Source organism: Anomaloglossus baeobatrachus, chromosome 1 (assembly GCF_048569485.1).
Source record: "Anomaloglossus baeobatrachus isolate aAnoBae1 chromosome 1, aAnoBae1.hap1, whole genome shotgun sequence".
In the NCBI taxonomy this organism is placed as follows: Eukaryota; Metazoa; Chordata; class Amphibia; order Anura; family Aromobatidae; genus Anomaloglossus; species Anomaloglossus baeobatrachus.
Genome location: NC_134353.1, coordinates 501,586,406 through 501,611,711, shown reverse-complemented (window position 1 = coordinate 501,611,711; position 25,306 = coordinate 501,586,406). Strand labels below are relative to the sequence as shown.

Genomic DNA, 25,306 nt, shown 5'->3' with positions numbered 1-25,306 from the left:
TATCAAGTTGTTTGCCACTCTGTAGAGTAGAAAGTAGCTTGGTGAAAGTCAATACATACTAGCAAAGTTGCCAATTATTTTTCCTGAACAGCTTATCCAAAATTTGTAAAACCATAGTAAGTCATTGTGATTATCAGTATACTGTATTCACTGTAAACTTTAAAATTATGATAGTTACAGTTGAAATAATCTATAGAAGTTTATTCAGCATCGAAAAAAATCATGGATACCTTCAATTTTTTTTTACCGATAGGGCAAAAAAGTACCCTATGTTTATGGAATTGTCCTGAAATTTTTGGATGGCTGTATACCCTATATTGTAGGGATAACTTATCATATGTTTTTTGGAACAATTATAAAAGTGGTGTTCAAATTTTAAAGCACTTTGCACCATGTCTGTTATTTTTATTTTAAGTTTGTCAAAAGAGGGAATTTTTCCTTCTTTAGTCATATTTATGTCATCTGATTTTTTTAAAAGTTGCAAACTCACTCCAATAGAGGAAAGTGGCAAACAAGTGGAGTAACAGTTCAAGACAGAAGTATATGTTACAAAGCACCTAAATTCCCCTCATGATAATTTTCCATCATTCTGTTTCTCTAGTGGTTAATGGATCATTTTAAATTCGAGTCGAATTATCTTTTTAACTGTTTCCTATCTGTTCTTTAGTTTTGCTTTTGGTTACATTGCTGTTTTTTTGGGACAAATCTGTCAGTATCGCACAATGTTTGATACATTTGCTGTATCTTTATATGTTAAGCTTTTGTCTAGAACTGACTTTACAATTCTTACACAACCCCTCCCATTTTTCATGAATTTATAATATTTTGTGCAACATTTTAAAAAAAGTTACATATCCTAAATGGCTAAAACTATGAAAATACTAGAGACTCACATCCTTGGATGAACACAAAATAAATATGGCACAAATGCAAAATGATTTATAACTCGTGCATGACTTTAGTAAATTTGATTAAAAAATAAAACTGGCGCAAAGTGCCCAAAAACTCTGGCACCATGCGAGATATTATTCCTCCTATTGACTTTAAATAGGGGAGACTCAGTTGTTAATCGGACAATGGTAGTGCATGCAGCATTTTTCTCATAAATTGGTCCATTATGTTGAATTGGTCAGTGTTGTAGTCTAATCTACATTTAAGCAGGACTTGGTTATGACTGTCGTTCTTGTGAATAGACCCTTATTGGAGATATAATGGTTAACAAGTACGCATTTTATAAAATACTCAAAGTAAATTGTTAACTAAATGGAATTCTCCACTTGTGTTTAATGAAAATGAAAACCAACCTCTTTTCAATAGCAGGTCTTACTATGACTTAGTATATATACAAAATGTTTAGCCTTTAGGCCATTTTATTTCAGTGTAATAGGCATAAATTTAGTCGTTCTTCTTTCTTCTTGTTTTTTAGACAACAGATTATTCTGCCATGGCATCTCTAACTGGTGGATTGGATGAAATGAAATCCAGTCTAACAAGTCCATCTTCAGGCGAAATAGGAGGATCTGTTCCTGGACCCCAATCCTACCCTATTGTAACAGGTAATCCATAAATCCAAGTTATTCAGATAAACTTTTATTTGACACCTTTACCTGCTCCTGTACTAAATCATACAGAACATATTGCTGAAATATGACTAGCAATTCTTAATGCCATTGTATCATACTAGCCAGTTTTTCATTAAGGTTGGTTACGCACATAATTTTTTAAGAAAACCTTTTTCTCCTAGATTTATTTCTAGTGTGAAATATAAAACATGCTACAATTTTTTTTAAAATTTGTTCTTTTTCTCTTGCCTTATGATAAGACAATTAGGTATTTTTAATCTAGTTGATAAATAATATGCACAAAACACAAATTAATGGGATATTCAGAATTCTAACATGATATTTATGGTGATAGATATAAGATTTAAATGATGGGATTGCTAACTCATATGCATATAAAAATACTAACAAAAAATCCTAAAACTCAAAGAAGGCCTAAAAATAGTGCCAAAAAATTATGTAACTCAAAAAAAGATGTAATATATCAGTTACTAGTTAAAGGGTTAATCCTAAATGAGAAAATGATCAGTGATCCAATGAATACCTTGCTGGTTGTTAGGGGTCTAACAGTTGTGAAAACATATGACCCCAAAAATGGGGCTCCGAGATTCCCTAGTGAGTTTTAGAATTAGCTGCTCGTGCTCTATCACTCCTGTCATTGTCTATTGAACTACCAGAGAATTCCAAGGGCTGGATTAATGCAAGAACAAGATTACACAATAACAAATGAGATCTCTTGATTTTACTGTGAGTAGAGATACAGAAGTTCAGGCTCAAATTTTGCTTTCATATTTCAATAAATCACGAGTCTGGGGATGCTAACTCTTTATAAAAAAAATGGGCAGCCCCAGGTTGGTGATAAGTACTCTTTAAAGTATAATAAATAGTCTGTTATTAATGATGATTTAAAAGCTAAAATAAATTGGCACTACTGTGAGTCATGTTCATACCTAAATATTTCCATTATAACAAAAATTCTATAAGGTATAGAAACCATGGCTTTATGAAGTAGAGGACTGGGAATAGTATTATATGAAAGTCCTTGAGATTAGGGTAAGTAGGAGTGAAAGAATCAAAAGCTTGTTAGTTCTATTAGTGCACTACTCATTGACTACATGTCTGCATTTTGCCTACATAGTGACTATAGGAGCAATCAGCATCTAAATTCTACATTATTAAAACTGTGTTCATATACAGCCTTCATACTTTGGCATTAGGCTGCAAACAGCCTTGTGCCAGTGCAGTCTTTCCAATCTTTTTGGCACAATCACTAAAGGGTTGGTTTACCCATATTCATTATTGGCCACATCGATATTATGTTCAGAAACAATGTTTATCTCAAATACCTTGTGTTGCCAATAGTGTCTGTGAGCAGCCCTATTGAGCTTCACTCACCCTCTTGGCATGACACTGGGGTCCGTGACCTCTAGGATTTGGTGATGTCACATCAAGTGAGGCAGGACCCAGTCTTCCTGAGTGACTGGGCTGTGGGTGGCATTTCACTGCTCATCACAGCCCAGTGTTACAGTCCAGCATATCCCTGCTCCCTCCTCCTTCACTATAGAAAGCACAAGCAGGAGACACGTTGGGCTGTGATGAGCAGTGAAATGGGGCCGGCTGCGGTGATGTCAGGTGAACAGGAAGTTGATGTGACATCACCGAATCCCAGAGTTCATGGAGCCCGGGGGTCAGGTGATGGGGAAGGCACTATTGGCCCCACAAGGTATTTGAGAGAAACATTGTTTCTCAACATAATATCGATGTGGCCAATAATGAATATGGTGGACCACTTCTTTAATTTGCAGAGACACAACTGTTTCACCTGCAAAACCATGTATCCATTTTGATCGCTTGTGCTCTCTTGCATAAGATTGTGCAGGAAAACAGTGAAAAGACCGCAGTGACACAGAACTGCTGTAATTTATAGCCGCAGCATGACCACTACATATAAACGCAGCCTAAATGAAAGCTGACATCATTGTTTATTATAAATTAGATGGGTGTCAACAAAGTATATACTAGTGCCCACTGACGGACACAGACAGAAAAGGGCCCCTGTGCAAGAACAATGTATGAGCCCTTTACCTCCCAATTGCTCCTCCCACTAGGAGCCATGTACGGCTTCACAGGTTGCACCTATGATATGTCCGCCTCTACTTGTTCTACATAATTCTCAGCCCATATTTACACGTCAGTATTTTAAAGCTAAATTCAGAAGTTGATGCAAAGTAGAAAATAAACATATACATGCAATCAAAATTATTTAACACGCTATGCAAATCAGGTTTATTGGCAAAAGTTACAAATGTTTCGATGTTTGCAGTAAACTAATCAAGCAAGAACAATATAAATAGCTCAACCCAACTAATATACCAAGTATTTCCCCAAATTCATCACAAATTGCCACATTTAAGGACTACTGCTGATCTCGAGTGGCTGCAAAAGACCTATAGCAAGATGGAAAGTGAGGTTTCAATTTACACATACTAAACGCTGTAAGGCTCAATAACCAAACTACAAGATGTACATATCTGCTGACTTAAAAGCACTAGAAAAGTTGTCTGCAATATGTTGAAAACCATTTAAATAAGCCAGAAAAGATTTTGTATTCTGTTCTCTGAAGCAATAAAATATTCGCTGGAGAGAATACCCAGTCTTTAGTGAATAATGGTGTTTGATCACTGATGCTTTAAAGCTGCTTTCATTCCTTTGACACTGAATATATGCAATGTGTCAAGGGCAAGAGGGATTCAATCAAGTATCACACATTTCTAGAAAACATCATGCCTTCTGTGAGAGAGCTAAATATCAGACATCATTGGACGTTCCAACAGGATTGTGATCCTAAGCATACCTCAAGTCCAGCAAGGTTTGGTTTCAGAAGAAGTCATAGAAGATTCTGAAGTGACCATTACAGTCACATAACTTTTACCTAACCCAAGACTATTAGTAAACTATAGGCCACTGCCGACAGACAATGGGCTAAGATTCCTCACGAATAGAGATGGGCTAACCTGTATATGCTTGGGTTCCGCGGGTCCGGCCAGACTTAAAAAAAAGAGACCAGACTCGAACACCAACTTGACCTTGGATTTTGAACACCATATAAGTCTAAAGCTGGTGTCACACATAACGACGACGACAACGACGTCGCTGCTACGTCACCATTTTCTGTGACGTTGCAGCGACGTCCCGTCGCTGTCGCTGTGTGTGACATCCAGCAACGACCTGGCCCCTGCTGTGAGGTCGCCGGTCGTTGCTGAATGTCCAGCTTCATTTTTTGGTCGTCACTCTCCCGCTGTGACACACACATCGCTGTGTGTGACAGCGAGAGAGCGACGAAATGAAGCGATCAGGAGCCGGCACTGGCAGCTGCGGTAAGCTGTAACCAGCGTAAACATCGGGTAACCAAGGGAAGACCTTTCCCTGGTTACCCGATGTTTACGCTGGTTACCAGCCTCCGCTCTTGCTGCCAGCGCCGGCTCCTGCACTGTGACATGTGGCTGCAGTATGCATCGGGTAATTAACCCGATGTATACTGTAGCAAGGAGAGCAAGGAGCCAGCGCTAAGCAGTGCGCGCGGCTCCCTGCTCTCTGCACTGTGACATGTAGCTGCAGCACACATCGGGTTAATTAACCCGATGTGTGCTGCAGGAGAGCAAGGAGCCAGCGCTAAGCGCGGCTCCCTGCTCTCTGAACATGTAGCACAGCGACGTTATGATCGCTGCTTCTGCTGTGTTTGACAGCTAAGCAGCGATCATAACAGCGACTTACAAGGTCGCTGTTACGTCACCGAAAATGGTGACGTAACAGCGACGTCGTTGTCGCTGTCGTTTAGTGTGACCCCAGCTTAAGGGACCCAAACTCAAATGTAATAAAATGGTATTAGTAAGCGCTAGGGGGCTGTAAAAGGAAGCACAATAGGGATTAAAGCAGGACAATTATACTTACCGAGTTTTCACAAGGCTGTCACACTGCTTCAGGGTCTAGTTGTTGGATCTCATGAATATTCACTGCTTTCCCTGCCCACTCTCTCTGACAGCAGCTGTGATGGGTTGCAATCAAACTGCCAGCGTGCTGGCATCTGTGATTGGTTATCCTCACAGTAGCTGTCTGGGTCCACGGAATGGAGTGAAAAAATAAATAAATAATTGGAAAAAATGGTGTATGTCCCCCCATATTTTGATATCCAGTGCAGATAAAGCAGACAACTGGAGGCATCAGGCCCCAGCTACAGTTAGGTCCAGAAATATTTGGACAGTGACACAATTTTCGCGAGTTGGGCTCTGCATGCCACCACATTGGATTTGAAATGAAATCTCTACAACAGAATTCAAGTGCAGATTGTAACGTTTAATTTGAAGGTTTGAACAAAAATATCTGATAGAAATTGTAGGAATTGTACACATTTCTTTACAAACACTCCACATTTTAGGAGGTCAAAAGTAATTGGACAAAAACCAAACCCAAACAAAATATTTTTATTTTCAATATTTTGTTGCGAATCCTTTGGAGGCAATCACTGCCTTAAGTCTGGAACCCATGGACATCAGCAAACGCTGGGTTTCCTCCTTCTTAATGCTTTGCCAGGCCTTTACAGCCGCAGCCTTCAGGTCTTGCTTGTTTGTGGGTCTTTCCGTCTTAAGTCTGGATTTGAGCAAGTGAAATGCATGCTCAATTGGGTTAAGATCTGGTGATTGACTTGGCCATTGCAGAATGTTCCACTTTTTTGCACTCATGAACTCTTGTGTAGCTTTGGCTGTATGCTTGGGGTCATTGTCCATCTGTACTATGAAGCGCCGTCCGATCAACTTTGCGGCATTTGGCTGAATCTCGGCTGAAAGTATATCCCGGTACACTTCAGAATTCATCCGGCTACTCTTGTCTGCTGTTATGTCATCAATAAACACAAGTGACCCAGTGCCATTGAAAGCCATGCATGCCCATGCCATCACGTTGCCTCCACCATGTTTTACAGAGGATGTGATGTGCCTTGGATCATGTGCCGTTCCCTTTCTTCTCCAAACTTTTTTCTTCCCATCATTCTGGTACAGGTTGATCTTTGTCTCATCTGTCCATAGAATACTTTTCCAGAACTGAGCTGGCTTCATGAGGTGTTTTTCAGTAAATTTAACTCTGGCCTGTCTATTTTTGGAATTGATGAATGGTTTGCATCTAGATGTGAACCCTTTGTATTTACTTTCATGGAGTCTTCTCTTTACTGTTGACTTAGAGACAGATACACCTACTTCACTGAGAGTGTTCTGGACTTCAGTTGATGTTGTGAACGGGTTCTTCTTCACCAAAGAAAGTATACGGCGATCATCCACCACTGTTGTCATCCGTGGACGCCCAGGCCTTTTTGAGTTCCCAAGCTCACCAGTCAATTCCTTTTTTCTCAGAATGTACCCGACTGTTGATTTTGCTACTCCAAGCATGTCTGCTATCTCTTTGATGGATTTTTTCTTTTTTTTCAGCCTCAGGATGTTCTGCTTCACCTCAATTGAGAGTTCCTTAGACCGCATATTGTCTGGTCACAGCAACAGCTTCCAAATGCAAAACCACACACCTGTAATCAACCCAAGACCTTTTAACTACTTCATCGATTACAGGTTAACGAGGGAGACGCCTTCAGACTTAATTGCAGCCCTTAGAGTCCCTTGTCCAATTACTTTTGGTCCCTTGAAAAAGAGGAGGCTATGCATTACAGAGCTATGATTCCTAAACCCTTTCTTCGATTTGGATGTAAAAACTCTCATATTGCAGCTGGGAGTGTGCACTTTCAGCCCATATTATATATATAATTGTATTTCTGAACATGTTTTTGTAAACAGCTAAAATAACAAAACTTGTGTCACTGTCCAAATATTTCTGGACCTAACTGTATGTGTGGTATCTTGGCTGTGTATCAAAATAAGGGGGACCTCATGCAGATTTTTGTAAGTATTTAAATAAATAATTTGAAAAAATGTCTTGCGGTCCCTCCAAATTTGATACCCAGCCAAGATAACGTAGACAGCTGGAAGCTGGTATTCTCAGGCTGGGGAAGCACATGGTTATTGGGCCCTTCACAGCCTAAAAATTGCAGACCAGAGCTGCCCCAGAATTGGTACATCCATTAGATGTGCCAATCTAGGGGCTTACCTAGCTCATCCCGATTGCCCTGGAGTGGTGGAAATTGGGGTAATATAAGTGGTTAAAGACAGCTGGGATTTGTCAAAAATTCACAACTGTCATCAAACCCAAGTTTAGTAATGGCGAGAGGTTTATGAGATTCCCCATTACTAATCGTTAAAGTATAAATAAATAAACAGAAAGCACAGAGAAAAATGCTTTATTTTAAAAACAAACAAAAAAACACCCTCTTTCTCCAAAGTTATTAACCGCCAAAACACCCCTGCAGGTCTGACGAAGTTCATACAATGTCCCACAACAATGCCAGCAACTCCTCAATCTGAGGTTGCAGTGCGCTGTCACATTAGAAAATGTGACTGATCACTGTGACATCAGGAACACACTGACAAAATCGCAGCTGTGAAAGCGTTGATGTCAGTCAGTTCACCTGAGGACACAGGAAATGCAGATATGGTGCAGAAATGTCTGCAACCGAATGCTCAATGTGCGCACATAGCCTAATCCAGTAATCCAGCATTGAGTTCAATTACTTCACCTGAGGTTGAAGCTGGGGTTCCCACAGTACTACTGTGGGCAACCAATCACAGACCCCAGCACACTGGCAGTTTGACTGCAACCAATCACAGACACTGCCACAGAGGGTTGGATGGGGAGGCAGTGAATATTCATGAGATTTAATGATTGGACCAAGAAGCAGTGTGACAGCCGCACAGAAACTCGGTAAGTATAATTTTCCTGCTTTGCAGTCCCCAAGCCCTTACTAACACCATTTTATAGTGCTGAGGTTTTATAGTTCTAAGTTATATAGTGCCATCATATTTCGCAGCACTGTACAATGGGGACATTGAGGCTCCCAATCTAAATTTCCTATCTTAGGAGTGTGGGAGGAAACCAGAGCACCTGGAGGAAACTCACACATGCACAATGAGAACATACAAACTCCTTGCAGCTGTTGTCCTTGGTGGGATTTGAGCTTAGGACCCCAATGCTGCAAAGCAACAGTGCTAACTGTTATAACAGCATGTGATATTAGTTATATTGAGCTACTAAAAAGGAACCTGACACCTCAGCAAATACAATCTACCAGCAGATATAGGGTTAATCTGGAGGTAAATAGTGTTACAATGCTTGCCGCCTGGCCACCCTACTAAAAGTGGGGCTATCGGGAAAATATTAACTTATTTACTCCCAGGAGCCAATGGTTTTCAGTCATAGAGGCATGTGTGGAGCTCCTATGTCACTCTTCATGCACCATTCAATATACCGTGAGCGTCAGCTTTAAGCACACTCCAGCACTTTGTCAACTTCATGTGAACAGATGCACTACAGACCCAGCAGTCAATCAGAGTGCTGGACTTGCTTATGGCAGCAGCTCACAATATAGTGAGCCGTGCTGTGAGCAGTGACTGTAGGCACTCCAAGCTTGCTTCTATAACTGAGAGCCAAAAATGAGCATATACAATGATGTAAAAAATAAGTAAAAAGTAAAAGGACATACATGTAACAGAGGGTACTTAGTACACACTGTTTTCAATAAAAAAAGAGTAAGGCCAAGCCACCATGACAAGGGGTACCCCAATTGGGACAGTTCCTAATCCTCTAATATTAAAACCTCACCTTGTGTCGAACAATATCAAATAGGGACCAGAACCAACTTCATAAACATCCTGCCATGTGAAATGAAATATCTATGTCATGATCCAGGCCGGCTTTTCCCTGCTGCTGGTTACACTCAGCTCTGGCCTTGTCATGTCAGGGGTTAACTTCCCTTGCTTCGTTCTGGATTCCAGAATGCTATATATTGCCTCTCTACCTATGGCTCAGTGCCAGTGATATTTCTGCTTTGCAGCTTGTATACTGGTTCTGGTGAGTGTTCCTGATCTGTTTTGCCTCCCTGCTACTGTGTCCTGACTTTGACCCTCCCCTGTTTGTCTGCCTGTCCCAGCCCGACTTCCTTCTGTTGTTTGTGTTTCCCTCTGCATACCTGATCTCCTGGTTTCTGACTCGGTTCTGCTTTCTGACTTGATATTGATCCTCCCTTTGCAGTGACTTGACTCTCCTGGCTAGACCCTGACTGTTTGACTACTCTTTTGCCCCCTGGTGATTCGCCTGTTAACATTACTGAGGTTACTCTGCTGTACTTCAGCTGCCTTTCCATTACAGTGTTTCTTTGTCTCTCCTTCACTACCCTGCTGCCACCTAGTGGGGATTATGCTGTACTGCGTCTTACTAGCTCTTGTACAGCATGACAATCTATAGTTGAAACCAGAAGTTTAAATACACTAGCTAATAATATACATATGCATGTTTTTCATAGAATCATAGAATCATAGAATGGTAGAGTTGGAGGGGACCTCAAGGGCCATGGGTCCAACTCCCTACTCCCTGCAAGTGCAGGTTTTCCTAAATCATCCCAGCTATATATTTATCCAGTTTCCACTTGAAGATTTCCATTGATAGAGAGCTCTCTATCTCTACCTCCTGTGGTAGCCTGTCCCTCTCTCTGACTGTCCTCACTGTCAGAAAGTTTTTCCTAATGTCTAATCTGAATCTCCTCCCTTTTAGTTTCATGCCATTGCTTCTTGTACCTCCTTGTGCTAATTAGAATAGGGTAGTACCCTCTGCCTTGTGACTATCTTTTAAATATTGTAGACCGCTATTAAGTCTCCTCTCAGCCTTCTCTTTTGCAAACTAAACATTCCTAGTAATTTCAGCCACTCTTCATATGACATGGTCTGCAGACATTCTACCATCTTGGTTGCTCTTCTCTGGACTTACTCCAATATATGGATGTATTTTTGAATTGGGGTGCCCAGAACTGTACACAGTATTCCAAGTGGGGTCTGACCAGGGCAGAGTAAAGGGAATAATTACCTCTCTTGATCTTGATTCAATGCTTGTCTCTTTATACATCCCAGAATTTTGTTGGCCTTTTTAGCTGCAGCTCTCCACTGTTGGGTCATGTTGAATCTGGGATCTAATATTATGCCCAAGTCCTTTCCACCTGTGCTATCACCTAGTTCAATACCTCCCATACTATATGTGCTTTTTACATTTCATTTACCCAGATGTAGGACTTTGCATTTGTTCCTGTTAAACACCATTCTGTTCTCCTCGGCGCATTGTTCGAGTGTATCTAGATCCTTTTGAATGCACTCTTTTTCCTCTCTAGTGTTGGCTACTCCTCCTATCTTAGCATCATCTGCAAAATTTATGAGTTCCCCGATAATTCCGTTGTCCAGATCAGAGCCTTGCAGCAGCCCGCTTATAACTTTCCTCCAGCTCGATGTGTAGCCATTTAGTATTACTCGTTGTGCACGATCATTGTCATTTTTTCAATGAGGATGTTATGTGATACTTTATGGAATGCCTTACTGAAGTCAATGAAGGGGGAGTCAGGTGATGGCTGGCAATGCCCACTCCCTTTTCTCACTCCAGTGTTGTTCATGTGTTCCGCCGCGGCTGGGGGGTGTGACATTTACTTGCACCTTCGATGGCTCATCCACCAACCCGTCGCCAGTCACGATCATAGACATCGTACTTATGCAACACATCAAAGAAACAGTTTTTCTTGAACTCAAACTTAACTTTTTTATTCAGCAAACAAACCTTCTGAGAGACATTTTCTTCATAACACACATTTCAAACTTCATATTATCCTTCCTAGGACAGACATGCCACTCTCTCCTGTGTTACCATTCTGCTGCCACTGCTCAATGGACTATCTGTCCATCCCTCGCTCTGGGCACTATTCCTCCAGCAGCTGAGTCTGACTTCTATGGTCCCCATCTCTTGCAGTCATGCCTATAGGACACAATGGAGGGTTCCTTTTGAGGGCCAACTGTAGAGCAGAGCTCGTGGTCTCAGGACCTCCTGTGCAGCTCACTGTTCCATCTTCACTAAACCGAACTGACTTCCTTGCTCTGTTTGCAATTACAACCTTTACTCCATCCACTGTGCTCCATCTCCCCGGTTACCAATGTATCGATATCTAGCTGGTCTGCTAACACATCCTATTGCTATCACTATAAACATACTATCTACCACTGAACTGTCTGCACCTGTCCTACACTCATCTATGCAAGTTGCTAACTACTCCTATCATTCACTCCAGCATGTTTGTTTCCCTACATGCCTACAATAAGCATCCTATGTAAAATCCTTACCTAATGATTACTAACTGCAGTTCTATCATATTAATACTCTACCTTACCTATTAGTCCTTATCTCTAATGCTCCTGGCTGACATGGCACAAGAGGGCAATCCGTATTTCCTATTTACATTACACATTGTTTGCATTATAATATACACATGAGGAATACACCTACATTTTGGAGGTGTTTGTTCTCTGTAATAATACCATGCAATAAAACACATAACACATAAATACACGGATGCTAGAGGGCACCGGCTAATGCCCCCATCCAGCTCTGCTACATCATTGGCACAGTAATGTACTTGCCCAACAATTTACATTCAATATAATACTCTGTGCACTTCTATGGGAGTTGCTCTACTCCATAGGGGTGGACCTGGCGCAGCCACCTCCTACATGTCCCCCTTCTAACACCTTGCAGTCCTCGGCCAGACCTTACTTTTTAAAACACATTTTTATCCATTTTTTTCAGATGACTCTAAAATTCTTTAAGATATTCTTAAATTATTTCGACGATAGACCCTTCTGCCGTACCGTAAGCAGACTATACTCTTTTCGTCCTGGGTGCAGTGCGGTCACAGTCTGGGTGTCCTCTTTTGCTCAGGAATCACAAGTCCTTTCCTCCTCCTCCCCTCTGTACGAATGCCAGTGCTGTGCAAACAATAATGCCCCAAGGCACCAGGGATAAATACAGATCCATGGATAAAAAATTCCTGAAGAAAAGTCTAGCAAAGTCTTAGGACTTAAGGGGCAATGTTCAAGGAACAAGTGAAGCATCCATGGAGCAAAAGGGAAATGTTCGATGGGCAGGCACGGGGAGGCAATAAGGGGACTCATCTCCACCTGAGTCTTCAGCATTACAGCAGAGGGGAATGCAACCGTTCCAATAAACTAGGGAGGGGAGAACACATAAACAGTACCTTTTTGTCGGTTATTCTTGTTGTGGGGCCTCCTGACCACCACCTTCCGAAGTATAAAACAATCTCTTCCTCACCAGTGTAACCGGCACCATAGAGAGGGAATGGCTCACTTTACTCCTAGGGCCGCTCATATCCAGGGGTATTAATTTCCTTTACATCCAGGAGCTCTGCGACTCGGCCACTCTGACGGTCATGGCTGAATGCGCCCCTTGGGCCACATTCATCCCAGTTGGGGGATGTGCTGAGCTGCCGGATGCCAGGTGAAGCTCCAGCTCTGTTCCTTGCAGGTTGGCTTCTGACCTACCATTATGGTGTCGAGTACACAACATCCGCAACACTGGGTGATTCTCGCAGGGGCACGTGTCATCCGCCCATAGCACTTATTTGGGATCACACCCAGTACTCATAGTTGTCGGATACTTTGTTTGTTCATTCCGGACTCCTTGGGAACCCTCCGGTTTCAACAGGCTTCCTGGCCGCAGCACCTTTCCTTGTCACTGCAACCACTTCACTTTGTTAAGGCCCCACGAGTTTTAGTCATAGGCCATACTCCATTCTGTTCCATACTGCGTTTTCACTCCCCAAAGATGGTGCCAGCCTGTTCAGCAGTGGGAATATGCCTCCTACATCAAGGTATACTATATCAACAGCATTTCCATGGTCCAACCATTCAGTGACTTTGTTATAGAAGGAAATCAAGTTGGTCTGACAAGATTTATTAGTCATAAAGCCATGCTGGCTTTGGTTTGTTAATGCCTTTCCATCCAGGTATCTAAGTAAATGTTCATTGACAATTTGCTTGGAGGTCAGGCTTACTGGCCTGTAATTTCCTGGATCCTCCTTTTTCCCCTTTTTGTGGATGGGAACCACATTTGCCCTTTTCCAATCTAGGGGGACCACTCCTGTTTCCCATGACTTATTGAAGATTATGGCAAGCGGTACTATTATTTCCTCAGCTATCTCTTTCAAGACTCTAAAGTGTAAATCATCTGGACCTGGGGACTTGGTTTCCTTTAACTTGGCTAAGTGTTCTAATATCAATCATTTGCTTATTGTCAACGTGGACTCCTCTTGACCATCATTTCTATCATGATTATCATTGATGCTTGCATTTGATTTTTGGGAATAAACAGATATGAAATGTGAATTTAGTAGCTTCACCTGCTGTTCCACCTTGTTGACAGTTTCACCATTTTGATTCTCCAGAACTTCATGGTCTCCTTCAATTTTCTTATGCTTTTAACATACCCCCAAAATCCTTTTACCTTACTCTCTGCCTCTTTTGCAAGCCTCAATTTGTGTGCAGCCTTAGCTCCTTTGACGCTTGTCTTGCAGAGTCTGCAAACTGCAATGTATGCTTCCCTACATAAAATCCCCATCTTCTACTTGGTGTATGTTTCCATTTTCTTTTTAAGCAGGTGATTTAATTTTTGGTCATCCAACTTGGTTTCTTTAAGTCCTTCCCATCTTTCTTCCTTTTAGGTATTGTTAGTTCTTGTGCATTAAGGATTTCCTTACGTACGATTTCCCATCCTTCATGTGCAGTTTTGTGCTTAAGTGCTTTATCATTATCTAACATGAAATCAGAATAATCTTTTCCCATTTTAGTTCAATTTGGAACCAAAATTATTTATATTTACCAAATGCCAGAATAATGAGAGAGAGAGAGAGAGGGAGAGAGAGAGAGAGAGAGAGAGAGAGAGAGAGAGAGAGAGAGAGAGAGAGAGAGAGAATGTTTTAAGGCATTTTTATTACTTTCTGCAAAGTCAAAAGTTTACATACATTTCATTATTGTTTGGTACCATTGCCCTTAAACTGTATGAGTCAAACATATTGGATCTCCTTCCACAAGCTTCTTACAATAGTTGGTAGGAATTTGGGCCTATTCCTCCTGACAGACCTGGTATACCTCAGCCAGGTTTTAAGGTTGCCTTGCTAGCACCTTTTCAGGTTTGCCCATAAATTTTCAATAGGATTGAGATTAAGGCTTTGTGATGGCCACTCCAAAACATTGATTTTGTTATCCTTAAGGCACTTTGTAACCAGTTTGGAATTATGTTTCAGGTCATTGTCCATTTGGAAGACTCATTTCCACCCAAGCTTTAAGTTCCTGGCTGATGTCTTGAATGTTGCTTCAGCATTGCCATAGAATCTTCTTTCCTCATGATGCCATCTCTTTTGTGAAGTGCACCAGTCCCCCCTTCAGCAAAACAACCCCACAATATAATGATGACACCCCCGTGTTTCACAGTTGGGATGGTGGTCTTAGGCTTCAAAGATTCTCCCTTTTTCCTCCAAATGTAATGATGGTCATTATGGCTAAACAGTTCAATTTTAGTTTCGTCAGACCACAGGATATGTCTCCAAAAATTAAGGTCTTTTTTGCTGTGTGCATTTACAAACAATTAATCTGGCTTTTCTATATTTCTTTTGGAGTAATGGCTTCTCCCTGGCAGAGTAGCATTTTAGCCCATGTTGATAGAGTACTCATGTCACTGTGGATGACACAATCTTACAAGCTTCCGTCAGTGTCTTGGGTTGTTCTTGGGTTGATATGCACCTGTCTGACCAAAGCATTTTCTCTAGTCCCATCTTGTTTGTAATTGTGTATAATTGTTTGTACAGATGAACAAGGCACTTTTGGGTATCTGGAAATTGCACCCAAGGATGGACTTGTGCAAGTCCAAAATTCTCTTCCAAACACATGACATTATCATATGGGCTGTTACATTATATTTAAAGGCATAGTTCTCTTTCTGTATGTAAACTTTTGACATTGCAGAAAGTTATAAAAATACCTTAAAACATTCTCTTTCTCTCTCTCTCTCTCTCTCTCTCGCTCTCGCTATCTCTCTCTCTCTTTCTCATTATTCTGGCATATTTGGCAAATACAAATAATTTTGGCTCTTAACTGATCTAAAATGGCAAAGGTTACTTCTGATTTCAAGTTAGATAGTAAGAAAAACATGCATATGTGTCTTTTTTGATAGTGCATGCAAACTTATGGTTAGAACTGTAGCTCATGAAGAGGAACCACACCCTGTTTGTACATAGCACAAAAAACCAAGGCAAAACCAAAGATGTGAGCTGGAGTATAAGTTGGTATACATGCACTGCATACAAGCATGTTCACACTGTGGCAATGTAACACACAAAACCTAAGATAGAAACAAAATGAGCATTTAATTGAAAACTCTTGGGTGGAAATAGGTTAATCTCAACTTTCAGTATGGCAATTGAGTAACGCATTGTAACACTATTTACTTGAAAGAGAGGCATAACTAGAGGTTCAGTTTAAAGGTGCAAAACATCTGAGTAGGCACCTAAACAGGTACCCATGATGCAGTATAATTGTGGGTATATTGAACCTAAGCAGATGACCATACTGTTACTGATAATAAATCTCTATACAAAAATCAATACCGATATTACCACCATATGGTGTCTATATAGTGATAGATACCAATTCTGCACAAGATATGAGATTATAGTACAGTTATAGATAGTAACTTACAGCTGTTGTTCTCTTTGATGCAGTCTTCAAATTTTATGTATGATGACCTCCACATTAACACCTGGATTGTTTGATTGCCCCCACCCCAGTGTATGATGGCCCCTACAGTAGTCCCCACACTGAGTGCTCTCACATTAGTGCTCACACTATTTGATACCCACAGTAACCCCTATAGTGTATGATGGCTCCCTCAGCAGTCCCCACACTGAATGATGACTCCTACAATAATACCAACACTGCATAATGGCCTCCTCAGTAGCCCCTATGTTGTGTGATGACCCTCACAGTAGCACACATGCTGTGTGTTGCCCCCAGCAGTAACCCTTACATGTTATGATGACCCCCACAGTAGTCCTGACACTTTATAATGACTCCAACAGTAGTCCCCACAATGTATGATGCCCCCCACAGTAGCCCCACGCTGTATGATAGCCCCTACCATAATTCTCACGCTGAATTATGGCACCTCTTAAAAGTCCCCACACTGTATGGTGACTCCCACAGTAGCCCCCATGCTGTATGATGCCCCCCACAATAACCCCTATACTTTATGATGACCCCCCAATGTTAGTTGGGCCCCACAGTAATCACCATACTGTATAATAGTCCCCACAGCCCACAGAAGTCTCCATGTGGTATTATGCTCCCTCAATAGTCCCCATGACTCGCCCACCCCAGGGCTATGGGACACCTGGTGCCGGGCCGGACTAGTCCGGGGGTCGTCAGTGGTGGCGGGGCCCGGCTCCGTGGCCCTGGTGGGTGTCTGTTAATATGGCTGGTGACTTGGGAGTAATTAAAGTTTTTATTTCGTGACGCCACCTGTGGTTTGCGGCTAATAAGCCGCCACTGCTGTGTGAGGCCTCCGGGGTGATGTTATGGCAGCAATGGTGGTACTGCTCCCCACAGGTGGAGCGGTGCCCCGGGGACACTGTTGGTGCTCGTGAGAGTCTATGGTGTTGTGTGGATAACACGGTGCAGGGCCGACAGGCAACGAAAGAAACAGGCACAAACAACAGTCTCTTTACCTTCTCCTCTTTTACTTCACAAACGGTTAGTCCTGGGAGACCGTTACAGGTGGTAGAGGGCTCCGGCCGGCCTGGAAGTAACTGAGATGTCGTTTTGGCCAGATGAGTATGAGGCCTACTCCTGTTCTTTTCCTTACTGTGATAGGACCCTGCTCTGTGAATTTAGCAATGGCCCTCTTGCTGCTGGGACCGGTGGTACGTCCCTTTCCCTCTGTGGTAGGCTGCGCAGGCCCTCTCTGGTGCTTCTCTGCTGGAGTCCACACCGGGCCCTGTTGAGGCAGCTGTACCTTCGGGCTGTTTATGGGCCAGGTGCTTGCAGCTCTCCTGCCCTTCGGATTCGGCTACCAGGGAGTATTTTAGGCCCTGGTGGCCACAGACTCCGATGTCCGAGTCCCTTCTGTGCCTCTCTGCTCCTCCTGCTTCACTGGGCCAAGCTGCTCCAGCTCTAGGCCCCAGTTCCACAGGACAGCACTACTCTGCGTCTGCTTGCTTTGACTTCTCTCTACAGACTGACTACTAACCCCTCCCTCAGGTCAGGCTTAAGGAATGCTCCCTGGAATTCCAGGTTCAGAGCTCCCCCTGCTGGCCTGAGGGAGGAACTGCGTTGGATGTTAAACTTACTGGCCAATAGACCTCCCAATTACCTCCAGGCTCAGCATTAACCCTTTGGAGGGGCAATGCTGTTGTGGCGACCAGGTCCTGGGGCGCCACACTCCCCCTTAGTTAAACTCAGTTCTCCCGGACTGAAGAAAACAAAACAAGACATAACATGTTACAACCTTAAACAACTATAAGAGTCCAGTGTGGCTCCCTTCCCATGTCCATTACACTGCTCCATGGGGGACCCGCCATGAGAAAACCCCCAACGTAGGCTCTGGGCGTGCATCAGAGCATTGATGACCCCACTCTATGCACGCCGGACGGGTTTTTCTTCAGGGGTGCTGAGCACACTGGTGCTAACTATGTACAATTAAAGTGTTGGCCACCCATAGTCCAGTGGCCCAATTGTCCAATGACTTAATCACCTAAAACAAAACATTACATACAAGACATTTTCACATAACTATATACATTCTAATAGGTACTTTTTCTTTTTACTCTCTATACCTCGGAGGGGGCTGTCCCCGAGTGCTGCGTTGGGACCTGCGTAACTCTGGTGTTTGTCCCTGACTATTTGGAGTGTCTGCTACCTCAGCACTACGGGTAGGCCTAACCCTGATAGGTATGCGTGATGATTGCCTACGTGGTCTGAGAGTCGCCAAGGGTACGACAGGTTCACCACTGACAGGGGGTTGATTCTCCTGTTCCACTGCTGGCGTGTCATCTTGTGTTGGGTCGGACAGTTCCTTAGGTGGATCTGGAACCTCTTCTGCCTCTGGCTCGACCAACTGCAGGAATGTCAAGACTGGTACCACTATGGCATTATTTATTCGGGTCCAAGTTTTGGGGAATTTGCCAAGGATTGTTTGTATCATCTCTTCCTCTTTTTCTTGAATTTCTTCCACTTCTTTTTGGATTTTGCACCGCTCAGGGCACGCTTTCAGGCGGTCTCTAGAAACTGTTTGATAGGTCTTGCCTTCATCTTTGCTTATGAGGCATACCCTACTATTGTCAAAGTTGGAGGGAATAATGGTGTAGGGTTCATTCTCCCACTGATCATCTAATTTATGCGCCCTCCGCTTTTTCTTGAGGACCTGTTCTCCAGGTGCTAAGGGAGTTGCTGGGGCCGTTTGATTGTAGTTCTGCTCTTGTCTCGTTCTTGCTTGGGACAGGCTCTTTTCTACGCATTCCTGGACTTTGCGGTACTGCTGTTGTCGCTCTGTATCCCAATCTTCTATCTCTTGAACCGCTTCAGGTGACACAGTTCCCATCTCAAAGTCTACAGGTAACTTGCCAGGTCTTGCTCGCATCAAGTAAGCAGGGCTGCAGTTGGTCGAGTTTACTGGGATATGGTTATACAGGTCTACCAGATCTGGTAACTTCTCTGGCCATTGGTTTCTTTCTTCCAAAGGTAGAGTCTTGAGCATATCAATAACCACATGGTTCATCTTCTCGCACAATCCATTGGTTTGGGGGTGGTACGGTGTTGTTCTGATTTTCTTACAGCCGTACATGTTACAGAACTCTTGGAACACTTCTGCCTCGAATGCAGGACCTTGATCAGTCAGTACCCTTTCCGTATAACCGTGAGGTCGACAAAAGTATGCTTGAAATGCTCTAGCTGCTGTTCTGGCTGTCTGGTCTTTCACCGGCACTACTACCAGGAAACGAGAGTAATGGTCCACAATGGTGAGGGCGTACACATAGCCTGACCGGCTTGGTGTTAACTTCACGTGGTCCAGGGCCACCAACTCCAGGGGCTGCTTCGTGACAATTGGCTGTAGGGGAGACCTCTGGCTGGCATCATCCTTCCGCCTCAGGTTACACGGACCACAGTCTCGGCACCACTTCTCGACTGTCTTTCTCATGTGCACCCAGTAGAACCGATCGCAGAGTAGGGTCTCCAACTTCTTCCACCCGAAGTGTCCTGCTTTATCATGGTAAGCTGCTAGGACCATTGGAGCATCCCTCTGTGGGACCACTATCTGCCAGATGAGTTCATTCGTTCGCCAGTTGACATATCTCTTGCAGAGCTTGCCTTTGTACGTGAACAGTCGTCCCCTCTCCTTCCACAACTGCTGGGCTTCTTGTGGAGCGTCTGGACCGAGATGGGTCTCAGCTTGTGCTAGCTTTTCTTTGACCAATCGCACGGCCGGGTCACCGTTCTGTGTCTCTTCCCAATTATGGTGGAGTAATGGGTTGACCGAAACCTCGTGCTGGCTCGAGCGCTTCACTCCTACAGCATGCTCACACTGGGAAACACCTTGGTGATGGAAAGCCGGTAACTCTATCTCTTCGAGTTCATCCAGGTCTTCTCCAGACTCGGGTAAGTGAGGCATTCTGGACAGCGCATCAGCATTGTTATTCTTCTTGCCAGCCCGGTACTTGATGGTAAAGTCAAAGTTAGACAGCCGGGCCATCCATCGCTGCTCCAACGCACCTAACTTGGCTGTTGCCAGATGTGTCAACTGGTTGTTGTCCGTGAAGATGGTGAACTTGGCCGATGCCAGATAGTGCTTGAAGCGTTCAGTCACTGCCCAAACAATAGCGAGGAACTCCAGCTTGAAGGAACTGTAGTTTTCTGGATTCCTTTCTGTGGGACGAAGCTTCCTACTGGCGTAAGCTATCACCTTCTCCCGGCCTCCCTGCACCTGGGACAGAACTGCTCCCAGTCCCACATTGCTGGCGTCTGTGTACAGTACAAACGGCTGGCTGTAGTCAGGGTAGGCCAGAATTTCTTCTCCAGTGAGAGCCCCTTTCAGCCGGACAAAAGATGTTTCTATTTGACTGTTCCATTCAAATGGAGGGCTTTGCTTCTTAGCCTTCTTTGGCTGGCCCACCAGGAGATCTTGAAGAGGCGCTGCTATCTTGGTGAAACCATCAATGAACCTTCGGTAGTAGCCCACCAGCCCAAGGAACTGCCGCACCTCCTTTACCGTGGTGGGTCTTGGCCAGTCCTTGATTACAGTGACTTTCTCCGGATCAGGTGCCACACCTTCTGCGCTGACCACATGACCCAGGTACTGTACCTTTGGCTTCAAGAGGTGACATTTGGACGGCTTTATCTTCAGGCCATACTCCGACAAGGACTCAAACACTTCTGCTAAGTGCCTCAGGTGGTCTTTGTAGGTCTTGGAGTAGACTATGACGTCATCCAGGTACAATAGCACGGTTTCAAAGTTGTGATGGCCCAAGCAGCACTCCATCAATCTCTGAAATGTCCCTGGGGCATTGCAGAGCCCGAACGGCATGCAATTGAACTCGCAGAGACCCATTGGTGTCGTGAATGCAGTCTTCTCCTTGTCCGCCTCTGCCACGGGAACCTGCCAATACCCACTGGTGAGATCCAGGGTGGAGAAATAATTAGCTGATTTTAAGGCTGTTAGTGACTCTTCTATTCTGGGTAGCGGATAAGCATCTTTATGTGTAATGCGGTTAATTTGTCTGTAATCTACGCACATTCTCATTGTACCATCTTTTTTCTTTACGAGCACTAGTGGAGCTGCCCAGGGGCTACAACTATCTTGGATAACCCCAGCCTCCTTCATTTACCGTAACATTTCTTTGGCACGCTGATACTGTGCTGGGGGTACAGGGTGGTATCTCTCTTTAATGGGATGATGATCACCCGTGGGGATTTGATAGTTAACCCCTTTTACCTGCCCAAAATCTAGGGGGTGTTTGCTGAAGACCCGCTCGTACTCCTGTACCACCCGGTAAACCCCATGCTTTTGGTGTGAGGGGGTGGAGTCGGTGCCCACATGTAATTTTTGGCACCAGTCTTCCAGCTGTCCCTTGGAGCCATTGTCATCCGCCTGGTCAGACGGGATCAAGGGTTCCACTGCTTTGATGGTATTGTTACTGACAGTGTACAGTTTTGCTACAGTGGCATACCGGGGCAATTTGGCTTCCTCCTCCCCACAATTCAGGACACGGACGGGCACTCTTCCCTTGCGGACGTCTGCTACCCCTCTGGCTATCAGGACTCCAGGCCTGCTGTCTGAATACACCGGTTCTACCAAGGCCTGGTAATCTTGACCCTTGAGGCCTATTGCTGCCCGACACCATATCCACATTTCACTTCTTGGGGGTATTGCAATGGGGAGGGGGTCACTTACCCTCACACTGCCAATTTCTCCTCCGGCCAGCTCTACCTGCTGCCTCCTCATCAGGGCTCTGATCTCCCTCTGTAGGGCACGCTGCTGCCCAGAGCTGGCAGTTTCAGACGCCTGTTGCAACAAAATTATCACTTCGGCAAGACAATTTTCCATCACATTTGTACCAATGGTTAGCAGTGGGTCAGATTCTTTGCGATCAATATCTACAATTATCATCCCCTGACATGGCAATTCTACCCGCCCCACTTTAATGGTTACTTCTTTATACCCAATTTGAGGCAAGGGCTGACCATTACTGGCCACAATTGTTAAATCATCATCTGGGCCATGGTCAATGTCTGAATCAGCCCAATATCTTTTGTACAGTTTATAAGGGATGGTTGTTACCTGGGACCCCGTATCTAGGAGAGCATTCAAAGGGATCCCATCCAGCACAATAGGAAGGACCGGTCGTCCTCCCACATACTTGCTGCGACTGGGGTTTGAGCCGGGCTTCCTTACACCAGGGGGTTGGCTCCTGGCCCCAGGTTCGGCCCATTTAAAGGACAGTGTCTTGCAATATGGCCCGCCTGGCTGCAGCGGCGGCAGATCGGTTGTCCCGTTGAATCATACCGGTCTGTGTCTTTTCCTCGGGTCGGCGGAATCCTCCTCTGTCGCATCCATGGGACATCATCTGGGCTGGAGGCCAACTCGATTCTTGCAGGCAATGGGGTCACTTGTAGAGACTGCACGGTCTTGGCAAGTGCAGCTACAGTCTTGGTCAGCTCCTGGACCTGCTGTCTGAGCTCTGCAGCGGGATCCTTATCCAGGGACTGCGCCTCAGCCCCTGCAGCGGCTCGTGTTGCAGGCACCACACCTGGGTACGTGATAGCAAGAGGCCGAAGGGGTACTGGGTCATTCGGTGTAGATTCTCTTAGTACCCGGATGGCCTGGTCCTTAAACTTTGCAAAGTCCAGAGCAGGGTTCTGCAGGACCATGATACGCAGCTGTGTCCTGTGGGCGTCTGACAGGGGCCCTTCTATGAACTGCTCAGTTAGGAGTTTGTCTTCTTCACGTACACTCTCTGGGTCCACCTGTTTAATTGCTCTCATGGCCTCCTGCAAGTTTAAGGCATAGTCCCTTATGCTGTCTGTGGCCCGTTGTTTGTATCCAAAGAATCTCATCTTTATTTCTGCTGCGGTGCGGGTGTCAAAAGTACTCTTTAACTTGGCCAGAATCTGGGTTACTGTCCCCTTATCTGTATCAGGCCAGGCCTTCACTTCACGCTGGGCCGCGCCGGCTAGCTGCCCCATTAATATGCCCACCTTCTGGCTCTCAGTCAGCGGATACACTCTAAACAAGCTGTGCAGCCTTTCTCTGAAGTCGCTCAGGGTATGTGACTCCCCGGAGTACTGCGGCAGCCATTCTGCTCCCGGGATGTACGGCATTGTGATCGGCATTACCGGCGCTACAGCGGGGGCTGGGGCGACGGCGACTGGGATTACATCGGCCGGTGCTGCTGCGTCTTGAGCTACTACAGCCACCTGCTCTCCCTCTGTGTCGGACATCTTCCTCCCCCTTAGTGGACCTTACCAGGCTCCGCTTTCTTTTCAAATTCCCTTCTGGGTCGCACGGGGGTAAATGGCGCTCTGCTCTGATGGCGCGCTCCCTTCGCGCTCTTTTTCGGGCACGCCTCCCCTTCTTCCTGCGCTCAGCGAGGCTAATGGCGGCGGAAGTTTTCAACCAGTAACACAGTCTTTTAAGCATAGTTTCTGCAGGCGCACAGTACCCGGTGGGACCGGGCACGAAATCCTGTTCGTGACGCCAAAATTGACTCGCCCACCCCAGGGCTATGGGACACCTGGTGCCGGGCCGGACTAGTCCGGGGGTCGTCAGTGGTGGCGGGGCCCGGCTCCGTGGCCCTGGTGGGTGTCTGTTAATATGACTGGTGACTTGGGAGTAATTAAAGTTTTTATTTCGTGACGCCACCTGTGGTTTGCGGCTATTAAGCCGCCGCTGCTGTGTGAGGCCTCCGGGGTGATGTTATGGCAGCAATGGTGGTACTGATCCCCACAGGTGGAGCGGTTCCCCGGGGACACTGTTAGTGCTCGTGAGAGTCTATGGTGTTGTGTGGATAACACGGTGCAGGGCCGACAGGCAACGAAAGAATCAGGCACAAACAACAGTCTCTTTACCTTCTCCTCTTTTACTTCACAAACGGTTAGTCCTGGGAGACCGTTACAGGTGGTAGAGGGCTCCGGCCGGCCTGGAAGTAACTGAGATGTCGTTTTGGCCAGATGAGTAGGAGGCCTACTCCTGTTCTTTTCCTTACTGTGATAGGACCCTGCTCTGTGAATTTAGCAATGGCCCTCTTGCTGCTGGGACCGGTGGTACGTCCCTTTCCCTCTGTGGTAGGCTGCGCAGGCCCTCTCTGGTGCTTCTCTGCTGGAGTCCACACCGGGCCCTGTTGAGGCAGCTGTACCTTCGGGCTGTTTATGGGCCAGGTGCTTGCAGCTCTCCTGCCCTTCGGATTCGGCTACCAGGGAGTATTTTAGGCCCTGGTGGCCACAGACTCCGATGTCCGAGTCCCTTCTGTGCCTCTCTGCTCCTCCTGCTTCACTGGGCCAAGCTGCTCCAGCTCTAGGCCCCAGTTCCACAGGACAGCACTACTCTGCGTCTGCTTGCTTTGACTTCTCTCTACAGACTGACTACTAACCCCTCCCTCAGGTCAGGCTTAACCCCTTAATGACCGCGGGCCGTAAAATTACGTCCTAAATGACATAATCTTACTGCCCGCGGTCCTCCGGCGGCAGCATGCCGCGATCGGCACACATCTCAGCTGATTTTCACAGCTGAGATGTGTGCCTGCTAGGCACGAGCAGAATCGTTATCTGCTCGTGCCGATTAACCCCTTATATGGCGCTGTCAATACATGACAGCGCCATTATAAGCGCGATCGCGGTACATTTTTACTTACCGCCGAAACCGGAAGTCACGTGACGCGATCACGTGACTCCCGATAGTTGTCATGGTAGCACAGGGTCATGTGATGACTCCGGGGCACAGCAAAAGAGAAAGACAGCGTATCTGCTGTTTACAGCCTTCCAGCTGTGATCAGCAGATACTGCAGAGCGATCGGAATGCTGATCGCAATAGCCCCCTAGGGGGACTAGTAAAATAAAAAAAAAAGTAAAAAAATAAGTTTTAAAAAATTAAAAAAAAACAAAAAAACCTAAAAGTTCAAATCACCCCCCATTCGCCCCATTGAAAATTAAAGGGTTAAAAAAATAAAAAAT

At 45.0% G+C, this 25,306-nt stretch overlaps 1 protein-coding gene across 2 annotated transcripts in view; it reads left to right on the top strand.

The window, feature by feature from the left end:
• PAX5 (paired box 5) overlaps positions 1-25,306 on the top strand; it is a 385,612-nt gene that overhangs the window by 210,546 nt on the left and 149,760 nt on the right. For both annotated transcript variants that reach the window (XM_075315770.1, XM_075315760.1), the window contains one exon: positions 1,427-1,556. In XM_075315770.1, coding sequence (XP_075171885.1) covers positions 1,427-1,556 — 130 coding nt within the window. The remainder of the gene's footprint in view (positions 1-1,426; positions 1,557-25,306) is intronic.